The sequence below is a fragment of the Falco rusticolus genome, chromosome 2, assembly GCF_015220075.1.
Source record: "Falco rusticolus isolate bFalRus1 chromosome 2, bFalRus1.pri, whole genome shotgun sequence".
Classification (NCBI taxonomy): Eukaryota; Metazoa; Chordata; class Aves; order Falconiformes; family Falconidae; genus Falco; species Falco rusticolus.
In genome coordinates, this window is record NC_051188.1 from 75,738,280 (window position 1) to 75,762,463 (window position 24,184).

Sequence of the window (24,184 nt, forward strand, 5' to 3'; positions counted from 1 at the left end):
TTGCTGTTAAAGAGAGAGGTCTCTGTTCTTTTGAGAGGAGGAAATAAATAGAAAAACAGCAGAGGATTAATTTTAGGTGCCACTCCTGCCACGGGCTGCCTGAGGGTAAACCTCAGTGGCTCCTTGGCTGGCAGAGGGTGCCTGACTGATGAGGGTGCTGGTTTGCCTATTCCGGCACCATAACTCCTGCATATTAAGGTGAAAAATAAACAAAAGTATGGGGAGGATTTGCTGGTTTATCCCTCTGCTCTGCATGCAGCTCAGGGTCAGATCCCCCCCCCTGATTCCTTGGGAGCCGGACCTCTGGGGTGAAGCTGCGGAGGCACCTGTGGGGTAAGCTCAGCTCGATCAGCCCAGAGAACGGATCTTGCCTGCAGGTGCACACTTGGTATGAGATTCTTGTTTGCACTCTTTTCCCAGATTTGTTTTACATTATTAGGTGGGAAACTGATAATAAAGGCTTGAGAAAATATTGCCAGCATAAAAAAGTCCCATCAGATTGGAGGTCCCTAAGCCTGCTGTTGCCACGGGTCTGAATAAAGGCCACAGGCTTGAGGCTTATGTGCACAAGAGTGAACCAGAACAGCTGCTGAATCAACTGTTCTCCTGACAAATTACCCTGCCACACGAAGCTGGAGGTCACAAGGAAAAAGGAAATCGGAGCTCAGACTTTGGGAACAATGGGTTAGATCCTCCGCTGATATGGCCCCCTTCGGCAGAGGCAGAGGGGTTATGCTCCTTTCTGCCAAGTGAGGACCTGTGGGGGAGGCTGGGGAGGGGGTCTGAGGGCCAGGGGTTGTGATTTGGAGGGGAACCTAGAGAAGGGTGAATAGTGCGGTGGGGGAGGCAGAAGAGATGCCGCTGATGGGGCTGTGCCAAACGAGCGTTACCTCCCCAGCAGGTAAGTGTGCTGTGCTGAACAGCAGCTGCTGATCAGTCCCTGATCCTTGGGATTGAATCAATGAATACTCACAGCTGGGCTAACGAGCTATGCTTTTCTCATATAAAAGTAGGAAAGCTACCACATTTAGAAACAAAATCGGAACCATCATATACTGAGAATCCATTTACTGGGTGCCCGTCAAAATCAAACGGCATCTGATCTGTGAAGGTCAGCTGTGTTTTGGGTTGTGTGGTGTACCTGTCATAAAACTGGTAAAACACTCATCAGATCAGTACTGAATTAAGCATTTTTTAGAGCAAGTGCTCTCACATTAGGGTGTCACATTTTACTTTGCTTGGCTCTTGATCTTGGAAGGCTGGTGGCCCCGGGTCCAGTTTGTGGATTTTGTGGATTAAGCAAAGGAATTGCTTTGGTGAGCTGCAGTGTGCCTCTGAAAATAAAGCACTGTAGCCCAACCAGAAGCTCTGGGACTGCCTGGAAAGTATTGCATTAGTCTCTGGCCTTTTTTCTGCTAAATAAGATCAGGTGGTCACAATGTTCACTTCTGGACTTAGCATTCCTGCATTTTCCGTTGATATTTGTGTACATCTTTTTTCTTTGATCTGAGGGACAGTCAACAGGTGCAGTTCAAAGCTGGCTTTAGAAACAGCTGTCCTTGTAAGCCCTGCCTTAGAAGTCCCAAGAACTAGGTGCTTTGCTTGCCTCTTTCAGCATGGTATGGGCCTTCGCTTCTTGTCGTTTGAAGGCAGTTGACAGGGTTCATTTCCCTGCTTGAGTGTGTCCACCAAGCCAGCTGCGTGGACAGCTCCGGTCTCAGGGAGCAGCCTCCTGCCCACCGCAGTGGTGAAGCGTGGCGTGACCTTTCACAGCCTCCTCTGCCAAGCAATCACATTTGTGCTGGTCCCTTGAGCAATTTCTTGAGAAAGGCTTCGTGGAGGTTTCACATGCGTAGCTGATGGCTCCAGCTGGATAAGTAGATTAGGGAGTGAGTTTGGCATAGTGATAACGTGTGAAAATGAAACAGGATGCCATAGAAATATTATATAAGATAATTCCCGTTATCGGCTGTAAAGAATGTTCTGCTTGCTTCTGATTGCTCATATCTTCTATTTTTATCGGCTTCCTTCTGCTTGTCTTTGTGCACGTTTCCCGGTGTAGCAGGTCTGACCCAACCAACTGCAAATAAAGATAACACTGATAACTATAAAGTGAGGACGGGGGTGGGGGTGGGGGAGGGGGAGCTCACTTCAAACTTGCACACTCAGGCTGCCTTTGACTGTAAAGTATTTTCCAGATGGACTGCTTAATACTAGGGGGTTGATGTCTCATACTTGCAGCTCTAAGGATTTTTGCTGGGTATAACGAAATGCCAGCTGCTGCAGATGAAAGTTCTCCATGAGATGGGAAAAGAACCAGGGCCTGAAGCTCTCCAGGTTGGCAAGAGGGAAGGGAAGGTGAAGGCAAAGGATGACCTCTCAGTCTGGGCTTCCTACAGAGAGGTTGTGCACGTCAGGCTACAGAGTGGCTACAGATCAGCACAGACTTGCTTGCCAGGGCTCTGTGCTGCCTGGATGTAAACCACTTCTAGTCACGGTTTAGGGCATATTGGTCTCAACTACACTGCACCCATCCTTGCTCACAGCTAGAGCTGGCATCTGGCTTTCTTAAAGCTGAGCTTGGCCCACCCGTACTGCCTGTGAGCCCATGCAGACATATCCTCAGGTAAACATACTCCCACTCTGGCAAATGACTGCGTGCTGCCAGAGAAGGGCAGCTGTGCCCTGCTGCATGCTGCACCCTTGTGCTGGTTTTGGGTGGGGAGAGTTAGTTTTCATCGTGGTAGCTAGTATGGGGCTATGTTTTGGATTTGTGCTGGAAACGGTTCTGATAATTCAGAGATGATTTGGTTACTGCTGAGCAGTGCTTACACACAGCCAAAGCCTTTTCTGCTTCTCAACCCACCCCGCCAGCGAGGGGGCTAGGAGTGCACAGTGAATTGGGAGAGGACACAGCCAGGACAGCTGACCACGACTGCCCAAAGGGATATTCCATACCATATGATGTCATGCTTGGCATACAAAGCTGGGAGAAGAAGAAGGAAGTGGGGGACATTCACAGTTAGGGTGTTTGTCTTCCCAAGTAAGGGTTATGCATGATGGAGCCTGGTTTTCCTGGAGATGGCTCAACGCCTGCCTGCTGATGGGAAGCGGTGAATGAATTCCTTGTCTGGCTTTGCTTGTGCATGCAGCTTTTGCTTTACCTATTCAACTGTCTTTATCTCAACCCATGAGTTTTCTCACTTTACTCTTCCGATTCTCTCCCCCATCCTGTCATGGGGGAGTGAGCCAGTGGCTGTGTGGGGCTTAATTGCCGGCTGAGGTTAAACCACAACCCTGTTCCACACATGGCTGGCGAGCCTCCAGTAGAAGCATTGCAGATGACATTCCTGCAACAGCTTGGCTGGCATGACCCAAGGAGACATGCTTTAAGTTTGGGGGGCTGCAGCAGTCACAGAGCTGCCCAGAGTCTGGGCAACCCAGACAGGTTTCCAGGGCAGGCAGGAAAGGGGAGAAGAGGGAGGCCTTATCTTCCCATAAGTCAGTGGCCACGTAACCTAGGGAAAAACTTCCCTGGAGCTTCATCCTCCAAGGCATGAGGACTGACTTTCCCCTCCAAGAGAAACACAGAATCTCTTCCATATTTGTGCTGTACCAGTTATTCATAAATATTTTATCTATGTGGCTTTGTACCTCACAACTTCCAGGTTAGTCTACAACTGTAAAAAACAGAACCTCTCAAAATGTGTAAAGGAGAGAACCTACTATATTGAGCTTTGATTTTGCTTGAGACCTTTGTGCATTACCATCACATTGCTGTTAACGATGTAGGACTTAAATTCAAAATGCCCTTTCTGTATAATGCTGGCATTTCTGTGTAACGTGATGTCTATTATAAATCCCAAAAGTAGCCAGAGAGCAATACCTGTGCCTAGAGTGTTAGGCCAACTGGCAGCAAGGCTACCAACTAGAATAAGGCACAGCTGATGAAGGCAGGGACCTTAGCTACTGGGGGCCAGAAAAAAAAAACCCCTCCAACAGTTTCCCTGGCTATTTTGTGTCTCCTGTGCAAAAGATTTTTAAAGTTTGGACCACAGAAAGTACAATACTTACCTAATGAGTTTAAGATTCTTCAATCTCCCCAACAAGCAGGAAATCGGAAATCATGAGCTCTGTGTGATGGTAATTATATGGCAGGTTTGTTGCTAGCCTTTGGTCTATGGCAAAGATGATGAGCGGGTGAACTAATCACGCATTTCTAGGCACTCCTTGGCCAGTGAGTGCTCTTTCTCTTATTACATGAAGTCAGAGATGGGTCCCATGTCAGCCATCCTGCATGAGTCAGTGGTAATGACAGAGGAAGCGGGAGCTGTGTTTACAACCCCTGGAGGATGCTCAGCAATGCAGGCTGCAGCTTAGCTCACACTTTACATTTCCAAAACTGTTATTACATAATCCAGAGCTATATAGAAAGAGATTTCAGAGCCTTTCTCACAGAGTGCACGCAGAGAGACCTGGCTGACCTGAACCCATAAGATCTCTTGATAGGTACTCCTACATCTCCTGTGATCTGAATGATCCTTTCTAGCCTTAAAAAATCTGCATCAACAGAGCATCCCATGAGGGCTATCTACCCAGCCGATGCCTTGTGCAGAGCCACGGGACTCGCAGTGGGCACAGGACCTTCCTCCCTTGCTGGGCGCACCACTACCCCACAGCTATTTCCCCCCTTTTGCCAAGACCAGTGTAGTTTCTGGGGGGTACAACAAAACCCAGGCTCCCCAGGGACAGGTGCTGCTGGGGCTACAGTGGAAAGCTGTGCACCACGCATGCCCAAAGGCTGCAGCCAGGATCACTGCACTGAACGCCAGAGCCAAGCTTGCCCCGGGTATTGCAAACCCTGGGAGTTTACTTGAGGTGAGGAATTTGTTCCTGACATTTTGGTATTTCTCCAGATCTAGGTGTACTGAGAGATATCCCAGCACCCAGGCCTGGTCCTGGTTAATAGGGTGTAGAAAAGGGACGGGTGAGTGGGTGCCTGTCAGATAGTATTAGCACTCTTTCTGTGAGCTTGTGAAACAGGTTAGGAGAAAAAAAAAATATCTGAGGCCATGTTGTGGTTCAACCCCAACTGGCAACCAAGCACCACACAGCCACTCGCTCACCCACTCCCCCCTGCCCCGCGGTGGGATGGGGAGGAGAATCAGGAAAAGGTAAAACCCATGAGTTGAGATAAGAACAGCTTAATAACTGAAATAAAGTCAAATGTAATAATAATGATAAAAACAATTGTAATGAAAAGAGAGAGAGGAATAAAATTCAAGGGAAAAAAACCACAAGTGATGCCCAGTACAGTTGCTCACCACCTGCTGATTGATGCCCAGCAAGACCCCAGGCAGTGACTGGTGCTTCCTGGCCAACTCCCCCTCAGTTTATATACTGAGCCTCTTCTATGGTATGGAACATCCCTTTGGCTAGTTCGGGTCAGCCATCCTGGCAGTGTCCCCCCCCCCAGCTTCTTGTGCACCTCCTCACCGGCAGAGCATGGGAAACTTGAAAAGTTCTTCATTTAGAATAAGCACTACTTAGCAACAACTAAAACATTGTGTGTTTCCAACATTACTCTCATACTAAATCTGAAAGAGCACTGCACCAGCTACTAAGAAAATTAACTCTATCCCAGCCAAAACCAGGACAGACCACAAGTGCAGTTTGTAGTTCATATTTTGTTGCTTTGTACAAGTGAAAAAATAGGGGTAAAAAAAGAGGACTGCAAGAGAGGTAATGTGAAAGCCTACAGTGGGAGCCTACAACTGCCAGAGAAAGGTGATTTGTAGTCTGGTAGCACCGAAGAGCATTATGACTAAGGCACAGTGGTTCCCCTCTTTTTTAAATAAAATGGCAGATCTGGAAAAAAAAAATAAAGCGGAAGCCAACTCATGCTGACAAACAACAAATAGCAATAAAATAAAAGTAAATTTATTGCAAATATCTACACAGGATCTATTAAAATGAGGTGGCCAACAAATGCCTAGACCCAAAATACCTGAAAACACTTGGGGTGGAGAGAGAGCTGCAGGAGGGAGCCCCTTTTGAGAGGCTTAATGTTCAAAGGTTTTAATGTAATTAAGGGGCATTTTTGATGCAAGTTTAAACATTGTCAGCAATGCTGCACAGGCCTGCCTCTGGAGAGCCAGCAAGCAAGAACATTTGCACCCTCACAGGGGAAGGGAAATGCAAGTAATAAACGGATTGCATGGTGTGATCCCAAAAGAGCAGTGCCCAAGCTGAGAAGTCAACATTTTTCCAAAGCTTGGCTTTGGTTTACATTCCTCTAGAGGAAAAAGTGACTGGGATAATTAAGCTGATGGAGATTCTCCAAGCTGTTCAAGACACTGAAAACATGCATCTTGTCCTCAGCTTAGTGGTAAGCACCTTATAAATATCTTTAAAAATACCCTGCATTTTTAATTGTCCTAAGTATTCTGGGAGCACAAACATAGCTGGAATATTACTTAAATGAAAGTGCAGTGCTAAAGAAGTACCTATGCATGGAAAAGGGATATGCTGTGACTGGTATCATGTGCCTGTCCAAATACTTGGGTAGCTATCTGCCCTCGCCTTTGAAGTGGCTGCTCTGCACGACTTTCTTTCAAGCCTTTCCCACTTCTCTTTCCTCTCCAGAAGCTAAAAATGGGATGTGTATCTGCAGAGCAGAAATAAAAATCCCTTCCTACCCAGACCATTGCTTCTTTGATCCCAAACAAGAAAACAGTCTTCAAGCTGGCGAGGCTGCTATTTTGAGTAACACAATGTCCAGGGGAGCCGTATTTCTCCCTTTTAACAGAGGCAGATGATAGCTGCTGCCGCAGAAGCAGAGTTCGGCTGCCACCGTGCTCCTGCAGCTCAGCAGAGAGGTCCAGTTTGGGGGACCTGCTAAGGAATTAAGGACAGTCACTAAAAAATTTCCCTCCAAAGTATGCATTTTCCCACAGAAATGGTTTTCAAAAATGGGAATATTTTTCTAAAATTTTATCCCAAAGAGGTATGTGATTCTGAAAAAAGTAGGCATCCACAACCTTGCAAGATTTATAAAATGATCATTCTATGGTGGACAAAAATGAAAGTGAAATATTTCAGCTACTTTTTCACAGAAGAAACTGGTCTTACTTGAAAATGATTGTCTAAACCATACTTGGCAGTTAACACCTCTGTAGCTTGCGTTTGATCCAATTTGGTTTTAATTACATTGACTACTGCAAGTGTTCACAGTGGCAATGCTGACATTTGGGTTTTTTGCTAGTGAAGCTGATGAGTCCATAATACTCCCTCTGTCTTCAGCCCTACAGTGACTACAACAAGGTACTGGTGACCAGACACTTTTGCAGCACCAGGGCCATCACAGACCCATCAGCTTCACCAGCAGTTCACAGTTATTCAGCCTGACTGAGGCCGCTGCCTGCAGCTCTGCAGGCAGGCAAGAAGCTGGCCTGGTTCATACCAGGTATCGGTTGGGTTGTCCCTGTGCAACGTCCAATCCTTTCTCCTGTTTTGCTAGGAAGACTTTGCCTCAGGAATCTGCATGCTTGGCTGCTCCACAGCCAGCTGGTTTTCAAAGACACAGCACAGCTTGTAATTTTCTATGAGCTTGGCTTGAAAATACTGCCTGTCCTTCTTGTGCCAAATGTCTGAGGCAATGTAGGTGGTGTAGGGGTCGCGGGAGTCCTCCAGCCTCCTGGCGCGGATGTTGGTCAGCATGACTCCCACGGTGAAGAAGCCGAATAGGCCAATCATCAGGAGCACGTAGATGATTTCCAGGCTGCTGCTGGCACTTCTGACCTGGGCAGGTGCTGAGCTATTCATCTGCTCCAGGCAGTCCTGAAGCAGCTTGGAGAGGAGTGAATTCAGGGCTGTGTCATTAGACCGCACCAACATCTTGTTTTTCCACACTTGTCCTTCACACTTTTCTTCTTTAATTATAGTTTAGCTAGAAAATAATAAAAATAAGGGGCATGCCATCAGATAAAGGCACAATTCCCACCATCTCCCTTTACTGGTTGCCCAGTGAGAAAGCTGCCTCGGGGCTGGTGCAAAGGCAGGGTGGCTGGAGGGACCTCTTCGTCTCCTGTTTCCAAGACGGTCTAGCTAGGCTGGGTCCATCCCCCATAAACACTCGCCTTAGAAAACCTCCTCAGTCTCCACAGATGGTCTGTCGCAGTGCGCAGCTGCCCCAGCTGTTGGCCACGCACCCAGATAGCTCACCCAGGCCTCCCGTGCTATTTTAAGCCCATGATTCTCCCCTGAGCCCCCACAAGCATGAGAAGTGCCTCACTCCCACCCTGCAGCAGCTGCTTCTGGCTTTGAAGATTGTCATCATTGCTTTTGTCAGTCCTCTCTCCTCTACGTTCAGGTTAAGGATTGAATTTGGAAGCAAAACTTCTGTTCAGTGAGTAGAAATCGCTCAGTACCTGCAGCAAGCTCCAAGCTTCTCCTGTGCACCCCATTAGAGTCTTGCCTTTCTTCTGCTGCCTTCAGCGATATACACCATGCAAAACCGAGCAACCAAACCTCTGACAGAAATTTATCCCACACAAATTTAATGCAACTTCCCAGTGGGCATTTGCCCAGGGAGTGGGTGCAGAGGGACTATACAGTAGCTGCCTACCCAGCAGTGGAAAGGAAAAGTATCTCCCTCCATCCTCCCTCCTATAGGCTACCAGTCCTTCCCCAGACAGTCCATCACTTTCCCCTCCAGACTAAATAATTATGCAACCGGTGGTTTATCATCTGATTAGGAGGACTTCCACTAGCATCACTGCAAGTCAGGAACAGGGCAGGAGATGGTAACACCAAGAAGCACCTGGACACCCAAAGCCCCCTAGCCACGGCACTGTGCAGTGACAATCTTATACAAGAAGATGAAGGGTCCTTTTCTGCTTTCCAATGTCAGCTGTAAATCAGTTAACAAGAACAATGCTATCAGCACTGCAGTCCCAAAGCCTCAGCAGCCTGGTAACATGACTGACAATCTCACTGCAGTGTCTAATTTAAATGCCTCTAGAAAATTAAGACAACAGCCTCCCTCTGGTTTTGCCCTCAGCACATCTGAATGAGGTACTGTTATTCAAGGTGACTTCTGTGACAGCAATCTTCTGATCATGTAAGATGGCTGTCAGTGCTTTCTACAGTTTTAAATCTGTGAGACCAGGCCAGCACGTTAGCAAAAGCCTCTCCAGCATACTTACCTTTTGTTGTTTGTTGTTTTTTTTTTTTTTTTTTAAGAGGTACTGTATTATAAACATTTATAATACATCAAGAATTAAATGAACCCTTGGGCAGAAAGCCACTGAAAAGCCTAGGCAGCAATTACACCCCTCCGTGAGGGCAATGTTAATGATGCATAGATGCTGTGCAGGACCTCTGCATGGGAGGGAGTTTAGCTGTGCACACAGCCTCCAGCCGCTGGTAATGACACTGCAGTAAATGAGATGCATCTGGAGGCTTCTTTGAACGGTCTGCACCTTGGTATGGCATAAATGCTGTAGAAGGAGACGTCAAGACAGAGGGAGTGAGAGAGATACACTGATCTTATGCCCTGCCATCCCTTGTATGAAGAGCAGTTGTTTACCTGGTGTGTTCTGTGCTAGCAGGTGCTGTTGGCAGCTGAATGAAACACACAGTTAACGTAGACATGAATATGATCAAGCAGTCACACAATTTTAGTCTGAACCCTTTTGCTAGACCTCCCAGCTGGGCAGTCATGGAGACATGGACAATGTCTCACTGAAAGTCAGACCCTCAGCCCAGAATGATAAATTCTGGGGAGAAAGCCCTGTTCTCCTCACCACACAACCCTGGGGGACCTGAGTGACACCAGCCCACACCAGATGACATCAGACTGCTTCCCCTGGCAGGTGTGTGACCACCGGGAGCCCAGGTCAGGCTCCTATGGTCTCCGACTCTCCCTGCTCCAAGCAGGCAGTTCCTGCGATGAGGTGCCCGGCCAGTGGGAAAAAAATGAGCATGCCTGAAAGCGTGCCTCGGTATTTGGGCTTTTAATAGAGCCGAGCCTGGGGGTGGCAGAGTGAGACAAATATCGCCAGTACAAAACAATATTCTGATCCAATGTATTTCTTCAGTTGCATGAGTCAAAGCTACAGGAAACAACATCTTGGCAGCTTGGGCTTAATACTTAAAATCTATTCACATTTCACAGCTGTTTTCAGATCCTTTAAAAAGGGAAGGAAGAGAAAAAGAAGTGTAAACCTTTATCTGAGATTACTCCTCCTAAGCATGTAGAACATGTCGACACTGTAAAGTGTAAAACTGCAAACAAGTCCTTGCAATAACTTTAAGCCAAAACAAAGAAGAATTTCACTGGATCTCTCAACTTTTCCCAGAAAGACAGGCAATCATTTTTTCTAATAATTATCAGTAGCACTGAAGACACTTCAGATGCTGATGAATTGATATTTTGAGGATGGACAGCCTCAGCTACCTCCCTGTAGTCTTTTGAAATGTTTTGGAGGGTTGCAAAGTATTGCCCGCTTCTGGGCTGCTTGCACAGCGGCTGGGCTGGAAGCCGGCAGGGAGCTCAGCAGCCCCATCTCCGTAACCACATCAGACAGCAATAACAGGAGAAATTAAGGGAGGGAATGGGCACACTCCTGTTCCCCAGGAAGTCTCCTCCCGAGATCTCAACTAGCCCAAAGACCTCACCCACCACTGCACAAGCCCTGTGCCATTTCATACTTGCTGCAACAATACCTTACCGTTGGTCAGATTCTACTGTCTGTGCTGTAGCTCCTCCCTCCAGAGACCAGACCACACTGCTCCTCCATCCAACACCCTCTCCCACAATCCTCAGTGCTATTTAACCACTTAGCAGGAATGAGATACAGCTGCACATCATCCATGTCAATCAACCCACTGCCGCTGACACAAGGCCACAGCTGCATGTTATCAATGCTAATCAACCCACTGCCTTCATTCCTCTACACATACTGGGACCAGTTTAGAGCTGGAGTGCACGGGACTGGGAAGAGCCACCTGTGTCATTGGCATACTCCATGACAGATAGTCACATCTCACTATCCCAAAAGCTCTCTGTTTTGACCATAACCACAGTAGCTTTCTGCTCCCCACTACCTCCCCAGACAACTGCTGATGGGCTGACAATTACCATCAGTCCCCCTCGCGGGGCTCGCCTGAGGACCTCTAGTAAAATCATGCCCAGCCCAAAATCAACATCCTGGTTTACCCAAGCTACAACCTGATAAGCTGGGAACTCACCTGGGATGATGGTCCCCATCCTACACTGTCCCACAGGAGGTTTCAGAGCACGCCAGGAGGTGACCTCTCCTACCTCTCCTGGGAGGAGCAAGCACTCAGCAGTGAATGTCCCATGTTAAAAATTACCTGGGGCAAAACTGAATAGTTCAGCAACTTTTTCCTTGGCCAGTGATTCAGAGGGAATTCCCTAATGTGGTCAGCAGCCTGGGCCACATCCAGCTCTCAGATGCATTGCTGCTTCTCCGTCCATTACACTAAGTACAAGTGACAGATCTCCAATGCAAAAGCAATGGGCTCAGTGCAAGTTGCCTTCCAGCACATGGGTTTCCCAGCAGTGCAGGTGTACTGCTGCCATCGCCCAAACTCATCTTATGTCAAGTGTCAATGATGACCTGAACCACTGCTCCATTGGCCGTGGGCCATGGTGCTGAGCAGCACCACTGGAGGCGGCCCTCACTCACTGACCCTTTCCTCACTGTCATCTGTCATTTGCTCTCTCTTGTGCCATGGGAATCTCATGGGAGGTGGAGAGGGACCTCCTTTGAGCGATATTTTCATGGACAGCATGGGTTTAGGATGGCAAGCAAGATGCCACAGGCAGGTTTCTGGAGTTGAGGAACAGACAAAAGCAGGACTCCAGGAGACAGATCTTCACCATAAGTGTTTCTGTGTGGTCAGATAGGTATGGCCTACAGTTTCTACAGTCAGTGAAGAGAGGAAAAGCATCTGAAGGCAGCTTAACCACCCCTTCCAAAGCATTTTAAAACATTGCTTATACAGGAACAGGTTCTCAGCAGGTGTAAAAACATGCATTTGATCTAACTTCAGTGAAGATCCAAGGATTCTAGTCAGTGCTTTATTTTCTCTGTCAGCTGGCTGTCATTGCTTGGGATGCCTTTAACCTGGACATTGCTCTATGTAAAAGTTTCCTTAGGGAGTATTTACACAGGTGAGCTGCTCCTTGCAATAGTGACACTCAACCGGTGGGGAAAAAAACCAAAACCCACCACCCCTTTCCCCAAAGGCCCCTGCATGGAGAAGAATGAGTCCTACTCTGCTTATTCCTAAGCACACCAGAGTGTGCTCACGCTGCTCAACCCCACCCCCCCATAGGAGTACTTGCTGCTCCGCCAAATCTCTGTGGCTTGGGCAAGAGCTGTGGGGCACAGCTGAGGGAAGGGAGACCTACAGATGGAAAACAGGTCTCTAGAAGGAAAGTGAAAAATAACCTCTGGCAGCCACTTTGTTCATGGTAGTATGTTGTCTCTTGGGGTGGAAGGAAAACTGGCACAGCACCAACCCTGAGAGCCACCTTCTGAAGGAAAAGAATGTTATGATTGTATTTTAACAGTTAACAGGGAATCAGGGAAGAAAGCTTTAAGCCACTAAGGTCCCTTGGTTTAAAAAAGGACATGTGATGGAGGGCTGTGATGGCCAAGCTCAGGGAAGACCCAGTTACTCCTGGACCTATAAGGCAGGACATACTGTGGGACTGGTGGAGGATGGAGATGCACGGTCAAGTGGTGTGGATGGGCTCCATGCACATTGTGTCTATCTGCCATCTCAGAAACCATCCCTGAGCATGGCTGAGGCCGTGTCTCTCCAGTATGACCATGATATGAGAGCCCTACTCGTAATCCTCATCTCTTGAACTAGAGCTAGAACTGCAAAATGCAACTCCATGACACTGCCTGTGCGATGCGGAATCTGACCCTGGTTGGGTCTGAAGAGAAGCCAAGCTGTGCTGCTGGAGAGCATCTCTGTGTGTCCGGGTGCTGAGGCAGCCGCACCAACTGCTGCTAGGGAGTAGGACCATGACGGGGATATCACTACAGAGTTGTAAATTGACATTTGAGTTCAAATAGAGCAATTTGCAGCTGCAAAGCATCTGGCATTTAATAAAACTGCTGTCTACATTATAAATATCAGAAGTGACTTATACCTGGCTGGTTCCCAACAAAGGCAATGCAGAAGGGGTCTGTTGCTCAAAAGCAGGCTGGGGGCTCCTCCGTGAGCCTGGATGCTGCTGTCAGTGGAATGCAACCAACCTAGCTGGAGCCACCAACTCCAGCACGGTCCTTTCTGCCCCTGAGTTGGGTTTATTTCCAACAGCTGATCTTCAGTGAAGCACACACTGCAAGATGTTGTTGGGTCCCAGTCGACTGCTGGGGTTTAAAAAGAAAAGAGGAAATTTTCTGTCATGTAATGTACCTACGGGTGTGATACTCATCTTTGGAGCTCAATGGGAATTTTTCCTCAACCACTAGGTGATCAAACTGATTTGCTTTGGTTAGCTATACTTTTCTTCGCTGCTGAGGTTAAAATGTGATATTTATCATGTAAATGGGGGTGGATGTTAAATAACAGATGCTCATCTCCTAACACAATTTTCCCAGCTCTCACAAATCAAAGGACCTATATTCTAATTTATACTAAGCAAACATCTCCAATAATCTCTCTCTCACATTGCTGCCAGAAGCATCAGTAACCAAGCACCAGAAACCAAGGGAGCCTAGAGGAATACATACCTTCAGAATATACAGTACTCTAGCCACTTCTCGTGAACTGATGACACACAAAAAAGCCTGTGCTACGCTAGTAGCAAAAGTGAGCACAGCACATTGCCCACCTCCCCACATTTTCTGCCAACAATGTGCTTCTCCACCACCATAAAGCAATGAATCTGCTGACTTCCCTGGCTCATTTCCCTGGCTGTTTGTTACAGGGATGAATAGGTCAGACAACTTTCTGGAAGCCAGAGCATTGCACAAGGTAGATCCGTTTCCTCCTTCCAGCTCCTGGAACTTTTGGAACAGCACAGCAACCAGGACTCTGTGATCCTGTCAGAGGTTGGACAACAGCGCAGCCCAGAAGCAAGCAGGGATGTATGGATAAATTTGAAGTTATAGGCAAGATGCACACACCTTCCACAGTCACCACCTTTCTCTAGAAAACCTGTAGCCTCTCCCAACCAGTCTTAGGGCTATCCATTCTTACCCACCTGAGCCACTTCAGGTCCTTGTGCCACTTTAAAAAGCAACTCTCATGCAGTGAGGCACACTCATTTCTGCCCAAAAGCATCAGTTTTATCAGATGACAAGACTGAAATTTAGTCCTCTTACATGCACGGTATATGTATCATACTACTTTGAAGTGGAAAATCCAGCAGTGCCCCCCAAACAATCCGCAACCAAGTTTATCCTCCCAGATGCAGCTTCCTTGGTCTCATACTCAGCCCAAAAGAGCAGGCAAACACTGGCACATCTTTAACAGCACATAAACCCGGCAGGCAGAGCCCCAGCTCCCCCTGTTCCTCCATCAGTTCAGCTCTGTGGCTCGGCAGCTCCGTGGATATTGCAGCCTCACAATTCCCTGCTACCCTCCACTCTCACCCCCAGCCCCTCTGTGCCGAGTGTGGGTACAGACCTGGCAGCAAAGCACGTCTGGGTGCAGGGCTCCAGCCCCTCCTGGGGAGAGAGAATTAGGAAGATGTGAGCCCTGGAAAGCCCCCAGGGTAATATCTCTGGGGTGTAAGTGGGCAGAGGCTGGTTCCTGCAGGGACAGCAGCTGAGCTGTCACTGTCCCCAGTCCCCAGGATCAGTGCAAAAGGTAGGAGCCAAACAGGAAAACACCCAGAGTCACCGGGCTGGGGGAGGGCAGGAGCCCGTGGCGTGGGTGCCGTCAGCCGGCCTCCCGCTGCAGGTGCCGGGTCCAGCCCTGGGCACACAGGTGGGAGGTGCTGAGGGGGCACGGGGGCAGCTCCCATGCTGGCACCTGTGGGTGCCACGGGCCCCAGCACGGCAGGGTGCTAGCAGGGCAGCCCAGGGGGGGCAGGAGGAGGATGCTGGGGTGTCGAGGCATCACCAGTCCTGCTGTCCTGACCCCACGTGAGCTGCCCTTGCACCCTGGCACTTCCCTCCCCACTGCCCTGCAAGCTCACACACACAAACACACCATGCCCCACGCGTCCTTGCGTCTAGACGAGGGACCAAAGCTGTGCAAGTAGGCATATATGGACACATTTGTAGAAACAGCAATAATGCCAGCAGAACCCCTTGGGATTAGGAGCTGTGATGACGTAAGATAAGGTCCCATCTTCCAGTGTCATTACAGTCTTTGGAGTTTGAGAAAGAAGGGGTGAGCCATTTCCAGGGCTGTCCCTTGAACCCAACACAAACAGCTCGCTACAGGTGGCACTGGCTAACTCCTATCCATCACGTAAAAAGGGAAAAAAAAAAAAAAGCCAAAACAACAAAACCCACAAAACTAACCTGAAAACCTATTTTTCATTAGGAAAAAAAATGTCACCAGTTAGCCAAAGGGAGGGTTCGTTAAAGCCCACCTGGAACTTATAAAATTAATTTATTAGCTTTGCAAGGAAGCTGCATTTAAACTCATTCAGAGGATGCCAGTGATGTGGGATAGCATGCCCTCAGCATCCTGGGGTCTGTGGCAGATCTGCACCAGTGTGTTGTGTGGCCCCCAGCAGTTCCCTGCCCCAAGACTGTCAACAGCCCGCTGCAAGTTGGGACAGGATGGCCCCTCGTTGGCTTTACTGGTGCTGTTGCTAGGACAGCTGCCGGAGAGAATTTAGACAGTGATTGAGGCATTGAAATGAATGGATGACAACAGCATCTTGATATTTTCTTACATGCCCACTTTCAGGATTTTTATTCTGTATTTTCAATGGAGTGGGAGATGTAGCCCATTTTTTCATTGCCCATGACATTGCTGCATCCAAATGAGGGAGCAGGCTGTTAACCAGACAGGATAATTTCCCAGGCTGGCTGTAGGCAGAGATACCTACAACAGCAGACTGCACTAGAGGAGGGGGTGGGCAGCACCAGCAGCTTCAAAATCCAGTTTGCTTCTGGTCCAGCTCCTGCATGCTCAGTTTCTTTCCTCCAGGGCAGCAAAATTAAGTTTCAGTTTGGTTCTAGGAAGCCTTGAGCCAGATCTGGTACTTCTTGCTTTCATGCACGCCCTAGCACCCACAGAGCATCCTTCTTTGAGATTTTTTAGTTGCATTTCAACGCCCGCCACAAGGCATGGTGCTTGTAGGGCCAAGGAAGACGGAGAAGTTGAAGTGATGGCCCAAGTTCAGAGAAGGAGTCAGTGGCAGAGTGGGGCTGCTCCCTCAGCACAGAGGAAGGTGTTTCCCTTCCCCAGGAGGCACCAGCCTGAAGCTGAGTACAGACACCAAAACACTTGAATAAAAAGAAATTGTGTGCCTGGGTGCATGATCTCATCCAAATTGCAGAAGGATGTCCCAAGAGTTTAACCGAACATGAGCATTACCAGGAAAGGATGCTGTGGTAAGAATGGGCTGTGGCTACTTAGGAAAACTGCACTGCTCGATTAAAAAAAACGATTAAAACCTACAGCAATGCAGAAGGATCAATAATAGGGTTAGGGCAGCAAAGGCTCGCACCACATTGGGGCAGCTTGAGCATGCTGAAAAGTGCCTCTCAAACCTGGAGAGGGTCTAAAAGGGGATGAGAGAGGAGGAGGAGGAGGACGACGACGATGGGAGGAGAGCATGCGTGGTCAGTGACAGCAGAGAGGGAGCAGTCAGGCCCTGCTTCTTCCTCATAGGGTGAATATGGGACAAAATTAGATCATATCGCTTCCTGGCTCAGCCTTCCTCTTCCTTCCCATGGCTGAATACCCAGGAACATGGTGGGGAAGAAGAGCATCGCTTTGGTGTGGAACTGGTGGCTACATCCTTCCTTTGGTAGAGGGGCAGGCGTGGGGAGGGCTGGTACTGGCAAGCTGGGCACTGGCACCCAAGGAAGGCACCTTGAGCCAAGGCTTAGTGGCAGCAGCCCCATGTCTTGTCCCCTCCCCAAAAGGCAGGGCTCTCCACTGGCACAGAGGATGACAGGCCACAGAGGGCACTTGAGAAACATCACATAAACCCACGCTGGGGCAGCATCAGCAAACCCACGCTGAAACAAGAAAACAATTTTCCCTGGGGAAGGCTGGAGCACATCACAGGGAGGAGCAGCTGGTGGGTGACGAGCCCCCTGCCACCACCTGGGCAGGCAAAGGGTGGGGTGTCAACCTACCATCCCAAATGGTAGGATGGGCACCTAGCAGGGAATGACCCTTCTGCAGGGTGTCCCTTAGACCTTCTAGAAACACCATTGTGCCTCTTGCTTTGTTCCTGTTATATCACAGGTATTCACAGTCACATTCCTAAAAATCAGCAAGAGATCTATGAACAGGATCCCACTGGCTAGCATCTTCTGATGGGGAAGAAAAATGTAATACAGTGACTAACCCCTGCTTTCCCTTGCTCTGTGGCGTCCTTGCACCACTGAGTGCTGGGGTGACCTCTGGTGAAACTGCTCCAGCTGATGCAGCTGCAGAGGGGGTAAGCCGTGTGCCTGGGTAAGCCAGAGCAAAGATGATTTTTAAAAGATCTCAGTGTCTGTGTGAGACCTCACTTCCCCTGCCATCACACCAGCACGGCCCCGCTGCAGCTGAGAGGAAGATTATGTCTTCGTTGGGCAAGAGCGGATTCATTCTTCTAGAAGTGCCCATGTAACTTCTGTTTGACTTTGGTGGGACCTGAGAGTGCATCTGACAGGGAGATTATTGTTTTTATATAGCAATATACAAAGGCTAGGTTCAGCACTGGATAAATGACTCCAGGCAAGAAGGTTTTTTTGCCCTCCCGTATCTGTCAGTAGCTGAAGGTTTCATTTTCTTCAGCACAGTGACGACATGTAGAGTGACGGGATCCCTCAGAAAACAAACGCAGGTTTTCTCTGGAAGGTGATAAGGGACATTTCACAAGCATAGGAGCTTGCAGATCTCTTGAAACCATATTCCTGGTAGAGGTGTGGAGAGGTCTTTTGTTTTTAAAATTGGTTTTACTGGGGGGTTTTTTGAGGAAAGAAATACTGAAGTAGGTATGGGGAGTAGAGAATATAGTTTAGTCTTTCAATGAATTGCTGCTTTTTCTCGGAAAGGTTACTGCTGTGAGTTTTGCACATAAATAGATGAAGTTTAACGTGTTTCTGCCCAGATCATGATCTTTGGCACTTTCCCATACATGTCATGCTAATCCCTCAAGATCAGGGGAGATCACCAGAAAGTTATGAAAACCTTTACTTGCAGAGTTTTGCTGGGGTCTCAAGCATGAAACAAAAGGGCTGCTCAGGGCAGCCCAGGGGGAGAGAAGTAACTCAGAAGGTGCCTTTGGTCTCCTCTGGTCCCACAGTGACCTGAGCTGGTAACCTTATGGCAGGCACCAAGCTGTGGCTGCCTACTTGCCTCTGCTTCTTTAAGGCCAAGCCAAGGGGACGGGAGGAAGACTGGGGCTTTGACTCCAGCTCCATCCCCCATCCCAAGAATGTCTTCCCACCAAACAGTTATGTTGCTAAAGGTCTTGGCTGGCCCCTTTGGGATGTGATGTCTGATTCAGCCCAAATGCTGTAGAAGCGACTTTGAACTGCTGGTTATCCAAGTCACCTTAAAAAGGATGGGCTTTCAGGAAAACTACAGCACTGGCTTTCTGCAAATGAAGCTTGAGTCAGACAGTCAAAAATAAAAGCACTTCAGAATTGCCCATTACATTCAGCAAACCTGGCCAAGAGGATAACACTAATTCACTTGCTGATATCCCAGCACTAATGCAAGCACACCCAGCTCCTAAAAGCAAGGACATGGACCACCTGCTCCCCCACATTTGCACAACCTCTGCTATTATGCAGCCACAAAATAAAGGTTTGCTTGGCTGCAGCAGCAGGAGTGATGCCACAGGTCAGAGATGCAGCTGGCACAAGTTGGCAGAGCTGCAGCAAAGTAAACAGAGCTGTGTGGATTTACACCAGCTGGGAAAACTGGCTTGCGGTTTGCAGCCTGCCATTGAAACACAATTTAGACTGAAAACCCCCACAATGTTAAATTAAAAATGTGCTGACACCTGCAGCGTTTGGAAGAAATGCTGGATGGAGATGCTTCCGACCCCCAAAACAAGGTTAAATGCAGCTCCCTTACTGAAGGGTAATTCATGGATGCCGGCAGAAGCACAAAGGCTGGAGTGTTATATTGTTATGATGATGATTCAGATGAGTCATCTCCAATCAGCCAGCACTCGTTGCTTTAATGGCCAGACGGGAAATTCAGTTTAGCAGTGACCAGTGCTGCAGTTTATTCTGACTGTTCACCAGGTGTTGTGGGAAGGCTATACCATTAACTACAAATTCACATCCACTCCAGACTACGCCTCCTGAGAGCAAGCCATGTTTATCAGCTCCTGCAGTACTGTTGGGCTGGCCACATCTCCGAGATTTAGGTAAGAGGGGGAAGGTGAGAATCTCAGACATATTCTCCCCAGGAGCACAACTCCTGGCTCACGCCAGTGCGCTCAGCAGCAGATCTCCTCGGGAAGCCCCTGGCCAGGGTTGGCCACCTCCAAGGCTCTGCAGGAGCCAGCGGTGCTCACTTGGATCACCATTTTGGTTAAGCACACTAGAAGGCCCCGTTTTCCTCTACTGGTGTGCAGGGTGAGCACTGTGGAGGTCTGCATTGCTTGTGCACAGCCAGAAGGAGCCCTCTGCTTCAGAGTCTCTGCACACTTTTTTCCCGGGTTGTCTAAGGGGTTAGGTACTTGTGTCCTGTCAAGGATTACAGAAAGGTGGGGTTATATGCATCTTTTGAAATAAACAATTATCTTGAGCAAAGTACAGCTAAAATAGCACTTCAGACGTATTTTGGGGGAGAATTTAAAGATGCTGTCTGAAGATCTCACTTAAACCAAGTGGAATTACAAAAGCTATATATTCATAAAAATAAAACACTATAAGAAAAGAACCTACGAAAACAATGCAATGGAAAAGCAACACAGACCCCTCCATACTTTGATGTCAGGGTCATGCTAACACTAATTAGTGAGTGGAAAATATTGTAAACTTTTTCCTCCTTTGCAGTACACAGAAGTTGAAATACATGTCATATTCCATTGAGAAATCAAAATGGCATTTTTCCAAATATAGCACACACAGAGATTCAAGTTTCAGGAGGTACTAAGTAAAAAATGAGAGCATATAAGTGAGCAGGATTCATTGTCACGTGTTCCACCCAACCACATAAGGACAAAATAATATGGAAAACCCAAAAAAAACCCTGTTCCCTGCTTAGATATAAGGTTATATCTGCAATTCACCATGCAGCCTCTGCTGCAGCAGTAAGTCAGAGGCTGTCAGATATTGTTCCATGCCCATCACAACCCAATCTTAGCACCGAAAAGGACACAGCACATCTGTGCAGCAGGAAAGCGGTCACTGGTTGGTGTCCCCTCTCCCTACAGCAGGGCAGCACCCCTGGTTGAGTGGTGGGTTCCCAAACGATGCCCCTCCTCACTACCCTGTCCCTCCACAGTGCCCAGGTCCCATCCCCTCCCCTTGCAGGGGGAAATGTGGGCCTGATAAACCACAATCCCGACTCAGGCAGGTGGCAAAATTCAAGGGTTATACTCACAAAGCCCACCTAATCAAACAAGATCCCCAGTATTGAAAAGCCTACAGCCATTACATGATAGAATCTTAAAAAAAAAAACAACACACCCCCCCACCCCCATCCACCAAACCTGTGTGGGCAGCAAAGGGTTTGTACTGGCAGTGACGCACAAAGAACCATGGCATTGGGCAGGAAGGGCTTTTGGAAACCACCACAGCATCACCACACTGTTAGAGGTTCATTCATCCTCCCAATGTTTAAAGTATTGAAAACTTAACAGGTTTGCATTGTTATCCTTTGGCAGTATGTTGCTTAAGCAAAAATAACATTGAACCTTTGGCTTTTCCTCCACTGAATCCAACCACTTCAGAGAACATTTTATACCCACATTTTTATCAGCAGATCTCCCAATACACTGAGAAGCAGAGATGCTTTATGCTAACAAACAGATTTCAATGGCAGCACTGCCAGAAGAAAGAAAGATCAAAGATCCCCTAATGGTGCAGAAAGAGGAAGCTGACCAAATGCCCACTGTAATCTCCCAGGAATTTTTGCTAAATTGCTAGGTAAGGTTGGAAAACAAGGGTCCTCTCTGTGCTAGGAAGGACATTCTCAAAAATGCACCTATTCAGGAAAAGACCCAGATCATGCAGGGAGGAAAACCTTGTATCCTGAGAAACAAAAGTGAAGAATACCTTTCCATTAATTTAGCTAAAATAACAAAAGCTATATGATCACACTCTCGCCCATGCAACCCACAGCTTCCTGTGCCTGCACATCACATGAGGTCCAACTTTGCCTGTGTTGTCAAGGAAGTCTTTCAGAGCTAGCACTATTCCTGATTTTTTTTCCTCTTTTCTTCTTCTAAGGAAGCTGCATGTTTAACAGTGTGAGGCACAGATAAGCTTTACTCCAGAAGCAGCCTCACGTATCTTCCTGGTGTGCTGTTTTTCCCCTTGAGCAAACACCAGGCGCAAGCAGTGCGAGCAAATTGCCACCCTTCAGAAACTTTTGAGATCCTCTGTGTTTCTGGTCCACTGACCCATGACAGAGCAAGAGGGCCAGGACGACCCCTGGGATGCACTTTCTCTGGATGTGTAGCTATGCCCCTGCAGCCTTCACTGACACACTGGCATGGATTTGCACTGTCCTGAGCATCTCATCCTCTCCTTACCCCAATTTTGCATGGGTTTCACCACATTTGCATGAGTAAATTTTCTCCCAGTTCAGTGTAAGGAAAGTCAGACCTTGTGTATCACCTCGAGGGTGCAGCCAGAGCTTTTGCAGTCGTTCCCAAAATACCTTTCCGAGCAGCAGCAGAGGAACCAGATGATCAGCCTGGCAAGGACAAGGCAGTGGAGCAGGTCTCTTCATCACCCCACCCCGACAGCTCAGCCAGCACAAAACCTGGCTGCCAACATCCCAACAAGGCTCTGCACAACAAAAAGGTGTAGCACCTGCTCTTCAGCATCTGTCCTGCCCTCCTCTGCCTCGAGTGAGTGCCGGGCACAGCCTGACCCTCTGGCCACCCTGGCACCCCACAGCCTGTTGGTACCTCTCACACCACAGCTCTGGGTTCCTCATCCCTGCGATGTGGAAGAGGTGAGCAACAAAACTGCCTGCTGCTCAATCCTTCTGTGGGTTAAGCAGGAAAAGCTTTCTGTATTTGTAAACTAAACCAGGCACCCAAAGTAAGTGTGAGCCACATCACCCGTATTTTCTTCAAAAGAAGTCATCCCACAGGGCCCTGAGTGAAGTGTGAATAAAGTCCTGTGAAGTGGGCCACAGGACCACTGCTCAGGCTGTGTAACAACTTCTTTGTAGCCTTATAAACTGAAGGGCAGGATCAACCCTTGGTTAGTACGTGAGGTTAGTACACACAGATGAACATTCTTCTCTGATCACAACCAAGCAGAAGGAAGTTAAATCCTGCAGCTTAGGAACAGAAAGTACAGAAAAGTCAACTTAAGAGTGGTTTTACTCCACCTGGAGCCAGCATTTTCTGTCACGTTCGTCTTGGCTTTCACGCACATTTCACAGAAGAAAAAGCGAAAGGGTGTGGGCTGACTCAGAGGACGCTAATATCAGACACTGCGCTCACCACCTGAAATGCCTTGAAGCAAAGGTACAAGCCGTGTTGCATTTGTTCCAGGAAACCTTGACCAGCTCCGACATGCAAACAGCCATAACTTGTCAATTCCATTTAACCCAATATCTTAGGTGGCCAGAGCACCCGTTCAGGCAGAACCTGTGAGAAGCTAGCGTCAATGTAGGCAGCCTTTGGCACAGCCTCTCAGCTACCAGCAGCCACAGCAGGTGCTCCTTGTACCGCACCACATGTTGTTAGACAAATCTTTATGTCTCGCTGAAATTAGAGACAATAGTGACCTACATGAAGTAAGAACACATTAAAAAAAACCCAAGGCATTTTTCTTAACCAAAAATATGCATAGAAAACAAAACAGAGGTAGCATTGAATTAGTATGATTCTGGTTGGAAACTCCTACTTTGCTGTGGTGCTGAGCCCATTCGTTCAGTATCACGCAGTACCTCTGGACTGTAAATGCACTGAAAATGAGAAGACCGTGACCACAGACTTTTCTACTCCTATTGCAGCTGTTTCTGAGCTCAGATCCATCCCGTACAGCATCTCACACCGTGTCCATCCCTACAGCACCTGAGCACCATCAGCTATACTAACATGGCTGCTACCCAGCTTGTCCTCTGGTCTGGAGGAGAAATACATGCTGCAGAGGCTTGAGCAGCCAGTGCCTGCTCAACTAGTGGACAAGAAATCCAAGTTTACCAAAAATCACTAATTAATTCTCCTTCCTTTCAAATAAAATCAGATCTTTACTTAACACCTACCTGCAGTTAATGCCCCAAGTTCCCGGCAGACTGCTCAGTTGCAGACAGCAATGTGGGGGGGTTAGGAGCTGAACATGCTGGCCTGGGGGGAAGCAGCCTGCCTGCACACATGAGGCTTAACTAGCCTTGCTGTGGGCTGAGGCTATGCAAACTCAATTAATCAGCACTTAAATCCTTACCTCAGAGCAGGGCCTGCAACACTGAGGTGAGGAGGAGAGCAGCAAAATAAAGCTTAACACAGAGGGTCTGCTGCTGGACTGCTCTGTTCTTCAAGGCAAGTCCTTCTCTTCCTTATCTCCATCAGCATCGTGTGTTAACTGCAACTTCCTTGTGGCAGAGACCTCATCTCTTGATTACCTAGAAAACCTCTCAGAGAGTTTAGGTGTGATGTAATTAGAGGCAATGATGATAATAATTAATTAATTTTGAAGTTATCATCTGTCTTCAGTGCATTTAATGAATGACAGAGACAGAACCTCCCAGAAGCGCCAGAGGCTGTAGCTCCACCTAATGACATTGCTAAAAGCGAACCTCAGATGCATGCTGGAAGAGATTAATTGTGGTAGATAGGTTGTCAGCACTCCAGTCAAACTTT

The 24,184-nt window shown here is 48.0% G+C and overlaps 1 protein-coding gene across 4 annotated transcripts; it reads right to left on the minus strand.

The window, feature by feature from the left end:
* Nucleotides 1–5,470: 5,470 nt before the first annotated feature.
* On the minus strand, nt 5,471–23,866 carry KCNE1 (potassium voltage-gated channel subfamily E regulatory subunit 1). Of its 4 annotated transcripts, XM_037378476.1 has the most exons (3): nt 14,680–14,918; nt 13,196–13,418; nt 5,471–7,948 (listed from the first exon to the last, which is right to left on the minus strand). In XM_037378476.1, the coding sequence occupies exon 3, from the start codon at nt 7,894–7,896 to the stop codon at nt 7,516–7,518; it is 381 nt and encodes a 126-aa protein (XP_037234373.1). In that variant the 5' UTR covers nt 7,897–7,948; nt 13,196–13,418; nt 14,680–14,918; the 3' UTR covers nt 5,471–7,515. The 4 variants fall into 4 exon arrangements, with proteins under 4 accessions (XP_037234373.1, XP_037234377.1, XP_037234375.1 ...); XM_037378480.1 differs by lacking the exons at nt 13,196–13,418; nt 14,680–14,918 and adding an exon at nt 23,769–23,866; XM_037378478.1 differs by lacking the exon at nt 13,196–13,418.
* Between the last annotated feature and the right edge of the window lie 318 nt (nt 23,867–24,184).

Coding starts and splice junctions, on each gene's coding strand:
- KCNE1 (XM_037378480.1), bottom strand. CDS start 7,896: ATGTTGGTGCGGTCTAATGACACAGCCCTGAATTCACTCCTCTCCAAG.